Genomic DNA, 11,397 nt, shown 5'->3' with positions numbered 1-11,397 from the left:
AAATATTAAAAATTAAAATGAAACTTACCTGCTTGAACTCTTTCATTTGATCTGGGTGTCTTTAAAGTGTTTTCTTAGTTTGGTGTGTTTCCTCGTTTTGAGGTCACCACGTCTCAGTGCTTTTATGAAGAGAGCGCATCTGCGCACCTTTCGGATAGCGCATCAAGAACCGGGTTGACCGGGTACTCGGTACCACCGGTACTTAAAAAAACCTGGTACCGTAACGTTTTCATTTTTTTAGTACCGACTTGGTACCGAAGTACCGGGTCTTTTGACAACACTAAAAATAAGTTTTATTTTACACTGAAAGGGCTGCCTCATGGGGGCCAATATGTTGAGCTCACATGACATTCCAAATACTATTCACTTTATCATAGTAACTCTGTTATTGGACACTTTTGCATGTGGAATAAATTAATTAGGGCTGACTACTGAGTGCATTTCTACAATGGCATCTGCAACTGAAAACTATGTGTCAGCATAAGACCAAGGCCATTGGAACAAACCAAAAAATTCTGAGCAAGTCATTCATATGTTCACATTATAAATATGCCTGAATGTGACGTGAAAGTAATGGCAGATGACAATGCTTACCTGGACACCGACAGTTTTAATTGGCAGCAGAAAGGCATTCAGTGAATGAAGGCTGGTGATCTGCATGAGTTTCTCTTCCTCCTCATCTGATATGCATGACTTCACTCTCTGAAGAAGGGTGTGTGGCTGAATGGATTGACATCAAAGGACTGAGATTTTATAGCATGCCATATATAACCCAGAGGGGACTCTGGAATGAATGTGTGCTTTCAAGTACCCACTTTCAACTTAATCAGCAAACTTATAGATTTTTAAGTTGAAGGTCAATTATTTAAGGTCAGTGTCAATACTTCAGCCAAGAAATAAGCAATCTTTAAACTCGCGCGCACACACACACACACCTTTTTGACACTGGCAGAGAAGTCTGTGATGATTTTCAGGACGTTGTTGGTCTCGGCGAAGTCTTTACAGATGTAAGGCTCATCAGCGCAGATCACTCTGATGGCAAGGCCTGGACCTACAACATACAATACACACAGTTTCAACAAAGGCCACACAAAGTCATTAATATTCACATGTGCATCATACATTCAAAACATACAATACCATTCAAAAGTGGTCTGTGCGTTTTTTTTGTTTGTATTTTTAAGTTTTTAAAGAAAGTCCCATTAAGGCTGCATAAAGCGAAATTGTCAGCAGCCACGTGATCCTTCAGAAATTATTCTAATATGCTCTAATATACTTGTGCTGCTATAGTATATTTACGTGAAAACTATGAATCATTTCTTTTAGGATTTTTTGATTAATAGAAAGTTCAAAAGAACAGCATTATTTTAAAATAGAAATATTTTGTTTACCGTCACTTAATCAATTTAATGCACTGTTTCTGAATAAGAAGCATTAATTTCTTTAGAACTTTTGACCTGTAGTGTAAGATCATTGTACACTCAAAAAGAAACTCTTTGGCTAAACATGATTCAATCGTGGACAGTGGTTCAAAATCACATAGTTCACCATAACTCTAACAGTTTATAGCAAATTTGTTGAAGGCACACACAAAATATACTACCCAACAACTCATGCCATTTATTTGAACTAATTATTAATGAAAGTAAACCGAATTAATTTTTTAATTAAGCAGAAACAGGGATTTGAATGTTTCTGATGGTCTTACCAGGGAAGGGATGTCGGGAGACGATCTCTTCAGGGAGCCCCAGCTCTCGACCTAGTGCTCTCACTTCGTCCTTATGGAAATCCTTCAGTGGTTCGATTACTTTACCCTGAAGGGCAAGGCATTCAGAAGAACGAGCAAACAACTGTTAGGATCAAACCATAATTGAGTTCCTCTAACTTGAAGAGACTCTCTATTGTGTGCCTCTATTCTGGCACACCGCAGGGGGCCCCGAATATACTACAGCCAAATCTATTATAAAACCACTTTCCCTGCTTCAGTTCACCAATGTTGACAAAAGAATCTGTTAAAATGCATACATATAGAAAATTTTGAATTTTTAGTCTTTTATATAGATAAAGTAAAGTTACGGGACTATAATGACAGGTTAGACTTGTATTAGGACATGTTGCAAGCAGGACTCAAACCTGCATCATCCATGCTGGCACCATGACTCAACAAGTTTGGTTGATGTTAATCTTTACCTCGTCTCTGAGTTTGCGGACAAGTTCTGTGTCGTTGTGGTGTGTTTTGATAACTTCTGCCTTCCCGCTAGCCAGGTGAGACGCACTCTCAATAAGGTCTGGCCTGAGCGTGCCTTGCGCCAAGAACACATCCTCTGGCTTCAGATTCATCTCTCCGATCACTTCATTTGCAACCTAAGAAAGACAGCAAATTAGAGCCTCACTGTTTTGCTCCATATTTAAGAGACTTTAATGCATCATAATAGGTTTATTCCACAGGCTAAGTATTGTTTGATGTGTACACAAGACATTTTAGGCGAATCAATACTGAAGTCGATAGTTCCCCTCACTAACATCATTACAGGACCATGCTAATAATGACATCATCAGTTACTGGTCGAAAAACAGGGTGAGGGCACAGTCAACTACAAACTAGAGCTACACACTTTTACAAACGTATCCCCAATGATTTTCCGTTTCTCTTCAGGATTGGTGGTCATGTTAAGCGTTTTGCTGATGCGTTTCCTGGGTGTGCGATCCTCTTCTGATATTGGAAGGGTCGTTGTGCCATTGTAAAAGGTGTGCGCTGCGTTTACCACTGTAAAGCAGGGACAGTGACGTTTTAGTCTCAACACTGAAGTGTGTTTTACTTGATATTGACACAATATATAAAGTTACATAAACTTTAAAGGGATAGTTCAGCCAGAAATTAAAAATTGCTGTTAATTTACTCACTTTCAAGCCATCCAAGATATAGGTGATTGTTTTTCTTCAGTAGAACAGTAAAGTAGATTTTTAAAAGAAACCATGGTCCTTGTTGATTCATAAAATGCAAGTCAATGGCTACCGTCACTTTGAAAGTCAAGAAAAGTATATCAGGCAACACAAAATGTATACCCGTTGCACCTGACAATATATAGATGTTTTATGAAGCGAAACCATCAGTCCGTGCAAGAAACTGAACATTATTTACAACATTATTACCTGTAATCCACAGGCAAATGGCCCAAAGTGATGTCTGGTTCCCAAAAAGAAACATTCTTCTGAACCGGTTATTTTTAGTGACCTGGATGAACCAGTTCATCATATCGGACTGAACCGTCTAAAACAGATCGCGGCTCAAGCAGCACAAATCTACAAGTTATTTAGTCACCTTTATTTATATAGCGCTTAATACAATACAGATTGTGTCATTCAATCAAAACTTACTCCTTACAGTCACTGCAACTTGAAATGAGCCAATATTCCGGCGTATATGATCTTATATGCTGGTTTTTGCTAACTCATTGAGCACTCCAGTTACTCCAATAGCACACTGAACTGTGCATGCCTGAATCGAGCATTTGAATGAAGGGGTGAAATCAAAGTTTTTATGGTATGTAAAAAGGTTAATTAAGATTCGTTTATTCACTTAATATACTTTAGACATGTAAAACATCAACATTTTACATCATTATTGGGTGCTTTATTAATATACTTGCATATACGTTGCATCATCACTTGAACAAATGCATTGAAACAAACTATCCGAAAGAACCAGTTTGCGGAGAAGAATCAGACTTCCTCGTTTGCCTGAGGCTGTGGATTACAGATAATAATGTTATAAATAAATTTCAGTTTCTTGCACAGATCGATTGTTTCGCTTCCTTAAACATCTATATAGCATCAGGAGCCACAGGTATTAATTTTGTGTTGCCGGATATGCTTTTTCGACTCTCAAAGTGATGGTAGCCATTGACTTGCATTTTATGAATCACCAAGGACCACGGTTTCAGTTAAAAATCTTCTTTACTGTTCTACTGAAAAAAAAAAAGTAAACTACATCTTGGTTGGCCTGAGGATGAGTAAATTAACAGCACATTTTCATTTTTGGGTGAACAATCCCTTTAATATTAGTAATAAATGATAATGCATACATTTTTAATGAAAGAAAGAAAAAAAAAACTTTCTTTTTTTAATAAAAGGTAATAAATTCTAAATAAATAAATAGTTTATGCTAAACTATTTCATTGATTGAAAAGATCCTTCTGAATGTTACCTTTGAGTTTGATGCCGAGTTTAGTCAATGCTTCCTCAACACTCTGACTCTCTCTCTTTCTCATGAAGCCGTTGTCGATGTGAACAGCAATCACTTGCTCCTGATTTAGGGCTTTATTCAGCAGGGCTGTGCACACAGTGGAATCTACACCACCACTCAATAACACCTGCACACATATAAACATACACAGAGATCCTGACTCACTTTGGACTGTAACTGTAAACAAGACATCCAATAAACCCAAATGTTCAAATACACCAAATAAACAGTACACCAGAGAGAAATCTGGGGGAAATACACAGATAATATTACTATAATATTGTGCTCATTAATAGATTAAAAATCCAATATAATGCTCAGTTCATGCGCTAGAGAGAAGACCCACTTTGCAGAAGCTCAGGGAGGAAATCACCATGCTTTAGGAAAGAGCACTTTCTAATTGGAATTTTTAATTAGTTGCCACACACACACACACTCACACACACCTGTCCAAGCACTGCCTGAAGCAACAGCAATTAAGAATTAGACAAATTAGAGTTGTAATCACATATGTGCCTTCAACCAAACAAAAGGACCTTCATAGATCGAGGAGGCCCACATTAACAGTAACATCCACCACACACATGCATGCATATGCTAACCAATTAAATCTAAGCTTTACTAAATAGCAATCTCTTAATTATTATAATTAGAGAATGATTGAGAATGATGTGCCACTAGAACAGTGCTATTTTAGTATTATGTACCATTATAGGCCTAGTATTTAACTGAATTAGCTTTTAGTTTTATATTTTCAGTTTTTATTTACATTTTAATTTAGTCATTTTGTTTCATTTGATTGTTTTAAATGGCAGGTTGAAGGGGTTTACGGTACTCACCAGAACTTTGGATTTGTCCACCTTCTCTCTGATCTCACTGATGCAGTTCAGCTGACGGTTCTGTACTGTAAAGTTGCTGCTACAGCCAGCAATCTCAAACAGGAAGTTGCGTAGCATGTCCATCCCCCTCTCAGTCAGATCGACCTCTGGATGAAACTGAGTGCCATAAAGTTTCTTCTGCTCATTAGCAATGGCTAAGACAGAGATGAAGACGGGAAATGTCTTAAACCACAAACACCCACAGCCATGACAAAGAATCTAGCATCAGAAACACTTTTTTTTTTTTTTTTTTGATACAATGCATGTCTAGGAAATATTCAGGTTCGCCTGCTCACCGGCGACAATGTTTCCTGACTGTGCAACAACTTTGAAACCATCTGCTACTTTGTCAACACTGTCGCCATGTGTCAGCAGAACATGCTCCTCCTTTTGCAGCCCCCTTAAAACAAACAAAAGGGTTTCATCACAAGAAAACTATTAACTACTTTAAAAATCTATAAATGTGAAAAAAACTGACATAATAAAGGAAAAAAACATTGTGCTATATGACATACTAAAGGGACTTTTACCTGAAGAGCGAGCAGGAATTGTCCAACGCAATGCTGAAAACACCGTCCTCCCTCACACTCTTCCTGTGTACTGTGCCCCCAAAAACTTTATTCATCATCTGGTGAACACACAAAAAAAAAAAAAAAATAAATGCTGTTCTTTTGAATGTTCTAATTATCAAACAATCCTTAAGAAAATGTACCACATTTTCCACAAAAAATATTAAAGTGCCCCATTATGCCATTTCGAATATTGCCTTTTATGCAGTGTGTAATATAGCTGTCTGTGAATGTAAACATTCTGCAATGTTGTGAAGCTGACAGTGCACGGTAAATAAAAATATTGTTTCTCAAAAAAAAAAAATGAATTGACTCTGAATCACCTAAACAAGTCGTCAGGAATTCAAATCCCACTTCTGTGACGGCTACACATCACAGGGTAAGACATTTGCATAATGCCCGTTCTACGTTGGCCCGCTGCGAACAACTTGACCTGCCCTCAAAAACTGTAGCTTGTTACTGGCGCCTAATGTCAACTAGGGCTGCACGATATATTGAAATTCTCGAAATATCGCAAATGTAAATATCGCAATATGCATATTGCAAGGGCGTGCGATATCTGAATCATTTTAATAATAGGCTACTTAAATCAAATCGTTGCAAAAGGTCAAAGTTTTAGTTCGACGCATATAGCAGATAATTGCTTGACGTTAAAAAGAGTTAAGTGCAATAAGTTGCAGAAAACAACTCTTTGCCGTCTCGTCTTGCTGTCCGACTCACACCTGAAGCGCACGCACAAGCCGCATCTCACACAGCGTCTCTTCAGTTCTGCCACACACGTGCAAAGCGCGCGTGCACACACACACACACACAGAGAGGCGCGTTTGAGACGGCACGCGAACACCGAGTTGATTCGTCTTTCGCATCTCCTCCCCCTCATGTTTGAACAGACACATACACACGGAATTGTCAATAGTACCCGTCTCGACAATCATTCTCGTAAACGCAGTCGGTTATGTTTTAAATGAATGTAAACAGCTGAGAAAGAAATCGGATGTGTATCATTATAGGCTACTGGATCCGTGCAGTCGGTTTTAAAGGGACAGCAGCCTATAAATACGTGCTGCTGAATATGTCACTAATGTTAATCAAACATCAAAACAGCTATAACAAAGATTAATCTAAATTTAATTCATACATTGAACACTATGCAGTGTCATTTTACACTTAATTATTAAATTTCTGTACCTGAATACTACTGTTTATATTATCTATGCTTGTAAATTGTGTATTTCTTTTTTTTTCTTTTTTTTACTGACTGTTCACTTGCCTTTAATCATGTTTGAACTTTCTCAGACTATAGTTTTTGCTGTGGTATATGAAGAAGTACTTAAAGTGTATGGAAAGCAAAGTTACAATGATATAAAATTAGTGTCATTAATTTTTTTTGTATGATCACACTGATGTTAAAATGACATTTTCTGATTTGTGACATTATTTTTTTTTATGTAATGCTAAAACACTGCTGGTCACTTTCAGAAGTTGTAGTGATTCTTTCTTTTCCAAGAAAGAATGTGAAACAAATTGGTTATATAATTTTCATTTTGAAATATTTTAAAATATAATTGAAATTGATTTTACACACTTTAAGCAATACAGTATCGCATATCGAATATCGCATTTTTTAACAAGGTATCGCATATCGCATTTTTCTTCAATATCGCACAGCCCTAATGTCAACTAATGTAGAAACGTATAATACTACCTATCTTACTTCATGGCAGCAAGGTTTTCACCTTCGCTTAGCATTCTGATACAGTTCCCACATGTGCACCTAAATAAATTATAACAATGACGCTTGCAACCATTAGTGTCTGGTTGATCAACTAGACGTTTCATCATCGGAATCGGGCTCGAATTTATAAGGTAAAATCGATACCATCTTTTCTCTCAATACATTCTCTCCGAAGCGGTCATTCAGTAATGGCAATGGGCGTTTCGTTTCTGACATGCGCTGTATGCTGTAGATCAATAACGAAGGACTGGGTCATCTGACCAATCAAAGCAGAGTTAGCTCACGGAAAGGAGGGGTTTAGACAGCATGATTCTTTGAACTGCTTCATATGAATCGTATACGAATCATTGAGAAATGCAGTGAAGTTAAATGTATATTATGAGAAAACAAAAGTGTAATGTAAACCTGTTGTAGGAGCCTCCCAAAACAATATTAGGAACCTTAAAAATGGCATAATAGGGGCACTTTAAGCAGCACAACTGTTTTCAACATTGATAATAATAAGAAATCTTTCTTGAGCACCAAATCAGTATATTCAAATGATTTCTGAAGGATCATGTGACACTGAAGACTGGAGCAATGGCTGCTGAAAATTCAGTTTTGTAAGTAATAATTGCATTTCAAAATATATTGAAATAGACCATTTATTTTAAATTGTAATAAACAATATTTCTGTTTTACTGTATTTTTAATCAAATAAATGCAGCCTTGGGGAGCATAAAAGATTTCTTAAAGACATTTTTTTTTTTTTTTAATTATTGCCAACCTCAAACGCTTGATTGGTACTGTATATTATCAATCTGATTTATGACGATTGATTATTATATAATAATTATTAATAACAATTATTGTCATTGCTAATTCGCTTCTCACCTGCATTCCATAGCAGATACCAAGAACTGGTTTTCCGATGGTGAATATGGCTGGATCAAACCAGGGTGCATCTTCAGCATAGACAGAGTTTGGCCCTCCGGATATAATAATGGCCCTTACATTGGAGACAATAATTTGATATACACATTATAAACCAATTTACATTAATCAAAACATAATTTCAAAAATCTCAAGCGGCTGAGAAAAATGGAAAGAGTCTGTCTGTCTGTTGAATCACTGAGACTAGGCAAGTTCTAACGCAAAGGCCAGATCATCTAAGCCACTTATCTCTCCAACTTGTGGGTTATTCTGTCCTTCTATCAGCCACATTCCGTCTCTCAATGTTCACAGCTTCGGGAAAACACAACAGCTTTGTTTCCTTTAATGTCCTCACAGGTGGAATGCACAGCACTCACACTGTGTTCTCTCAAGGACAGACCAACTAACAAAATAAACCAATATGACTGTTTATCTTCAGCAACTGGTGCATTACAAATTTCTAGAATAGTTGCAGGTCTTAAAAGAGAAGCTGGGTGATTGTAACTGTACAATAAAAACAATTAGTTTGCAGTCCTCAATAATGCATTCAACCAAACTTTTAAACATAGAAAAATGTCTTTAACTTGGAAAATACAATGACTGAGTGAATTTTATCAGACGTGTACTGTCTTCATTTACAACACCTAAAGTACACAACGACTCCAATAAAACCTGATCACAATAAATTACAAGCTTTAGGCTTTGCTGCACCGCACAACTGCTGTTTGATAAGACTTGAAATAGAATGGACAAAAGCATACACCTATAGCTAACCATTCAACTTGTACGATCCAATAGCAGTGTGTTCCCCGTTAACCACAAGTTCGAAGTTTCAAACTAAGAAAATGAAGCCATGAAGTAGAACTACAAGCAATGAAGGTTAATCATTCTGATGTCTTCTGCTTTTAAAGGAAGAAGGCTTTTGATTCACAGAATGATAGTTCAGTTACCAAAGCCAATCGGTTACCATATCAGACATTTCTACTTTGCAATTCAATTAGGTTTCCCTGTGTAAGGCATTTGCGAACATCACACAAATGATGATCTAACATCTCTTCTCAACCATATGAGAGTCGTAAAAGCTGAACCATGGTCAGCCCAGGCGCCAACTTTCTCAAATGAGTTCCTGTCTCGCTCTGCTTATCTTTACAAGAAACACAAGGAGAGAGTGATTTACCAAACCACCTCCGGTGTCGACAAGCACTAGGACAGCAAGAACTGACCCCCCCCATCTGGATTCATTTAAGCAACAGAACGTCAGTAGGTTTCGTGACTGGCTTCAGAATAAATAAACCATCTAATGGACCACAGAACAAAGAACCTGGTATCTGGAAAGATTCCCGCGACAGACACTCTTGGACCCCCTGACCGTTTAACGCATAAATTAATAATCCGATAAACAGAAAGCGACAGATTAATAGCCCATGTCCAGCGAGAAGAATGGCAGACCCACACTCGTGACACGGGCATGACCCCAGGACACCTCCCCTTTTTCCCCCTGCATTCCAAAAAAAAGGGACGCATCCTTTTACTACTTTCCAGAAAAGCATGCGTTTCTCCTTTCACAGACAATTCATAAGACAATCATTTTAAGGTGTTGGAGCAATATACTCCCAAATAATATGCTTTCTGTTTGTTTCAGATTCGAGTCCTTTCAAAACCTGAGCTAGAAATAAAATTAATGATTAATTCCCTTATAGAATTAACGACTTAAATTACATATTAAGTCACTACACCTGGTACTTTTTAACATGAGAACCAAACAGCATCTACTGCTACATCTATCTTGGCACCGATGGGCTCACCTGAAACCCTGCTCTCTGATGGCGAAGGCTGGCGTCTCCAAAGGCAGAATCTCAGACTGGACAAACAGCTCTCGTACCCGCCTGTCAATCACTTTCCCATACTGTGCTCCTGCGTCTAGGATCACCACAGCACCCTCGTAGGAACATAAACCATCTTTAGGCTCTCCGATGATATCCAGCTGCAGATACACACACACAAATAGCACAATGAAGAACACACATTACATCATTCCCCAAGCTAAGCAAGTAAAATGCTACTAATTAAATTTGTGATGCATTTAAAGGCGCATGTGTGCATGTGGCTGGAGACTAAAGATGTGCTGCTTCTGATAAATCAGTCACATGAGTCCCGGGAAGGTGATGTCCTGTATAGTGCATATAAGCATTACTGCCTCACCCTGCACACTGCGAATGAATGCACACACAAAAATATGGAGCCAGATCGGCCTCAAAAATAATACATTTATAAAACAAAATTCATAAATGCACAGCACAATTTACATTTACAAAATCCGATTCGTAAATTCAAAACACAATTCATAAATACAGAAGTAAAAGCATAAATATTTCCCCTAGACTTGTGCTGGTATTCGGTAATGCGATATATCACGGTAAGGAATATGCACGATATTGTTATCGTGGGCTCTTCTAAATACTGTGAATAATTATATATTACAAGTTATTCAGAATTTTGAATGCATTTTAAGAATACTTTTCCCATCAACTGGTCAAAATGCACAACACGCTGTATGCTGCGTGAAAGACGCATGTGCACTCTGATGTAAATAAGCGGAATGCGCCTGAACACACCTCGTTTTCAGACCAGCACGCCCATGAGCGCACAAATGGGCACAAATGCATTTGCTCTTTAAATATGGAGCCAGATCAGCCTCAAAAATAATACATCTTACCTAAATAAATTTTAAATATTTAAGAAAATGCCATCAGATAAAAAAATGACTTTACTCACTCGTTGAGTCTGGTTTTCATCCTCCATGCTGAAATCTCTCCGCTGTGTGTGTGTTCGAAATCTCCCTTAGGTGGTGGTAGCTGTTTTTAATGTCTGATCAAAAGGTACTGCAAGCCTGATACTACTACTACTAACAACAACAACAGAACACATTACATAATTGTTGTTATTAAATGAAATATCTGGACATTTAACACTTATTTGATAACATTACAGACTGATCTGAATAAACAGGGTAACTGTTATGTGCAACTTTGGTGTATAAGACAGCAGGCTAACCGG

General features: G+C 37.6%; 1 protein-coding gene across 1 annotated transcript in view; it reads right to left on the bottom strand.

Moving 5' to 3' along the window:
* Window positions 1–11,397, bottom strand: part of LOC107671073 (GMP synthase [glutamine-hydrolyzing]) — a 32,060-nt gene that overhangs the window by 15,667 nt on the left and 4,996 nt on the right. The window contains exons 2-12 of the mRNA XM_016463919.1: window positions 10,146–10,324; window positions 8,302–8,416; window positions 5,655–5,752; window positions 5,421–5,524; window positions 5,086–5,279; window positions 4,208–4,373; window positions 2,616–2,767; window positions 2,191–2,364; window positions 1,709–1,814; window positions 936–1,051; window positions 595–720 (exon numbers count right to left, since the gene is read on the bottom strand). Coding sequence (XP_016319405.1) covers window positions 595–720; window positions 936–1,051; window positions 1,709–1,814; window positions 2,191–2,364; window positions 2,616–2,767; window positions 4,208–4,373; window positions 5,086–5,279; window positions 5,421–5,524; window positions 5,655–5,752; window positions 8,302–8,416; window positions 10,146–10,324 — 1,530 coding nt within the window. The remainder of the gene's footprint in view (window positions 1–594; window positions 721–935; window positions 1,052–1,708; window positions 1,815–2,190; window positions 2,365–2,615; window positions 2,768–4,207; window positions 4,374–5,085; window positions 5,280–5,420; window positions 5,525–5,654; window positions 5,753–8,301; window positions 8,417–10,145; window positions 10,325–11,397) is intronic.

Source organism: Sinocyclocheilus anshuiensis, unplaced genomic scaffold (genome assembly GCF_001515605.1).
Source record: "Sinocyclocheilus anshuiensis isolate Anshui unplaced genomic scaffold, SAMN03320099.WGS_v1.1 scaffold1382, whole genome shotgun sequence".
NCBI lineage: Eukaryota > Metazoa > Chordata > Actinopteri > Cypriniformes > Cyprinidae > Sinocyclocheilus > Sinocyclocheilus anshuiensis.
This window is presented reverse-complemented; position numbering and strand designations above follow the sequence as displayed.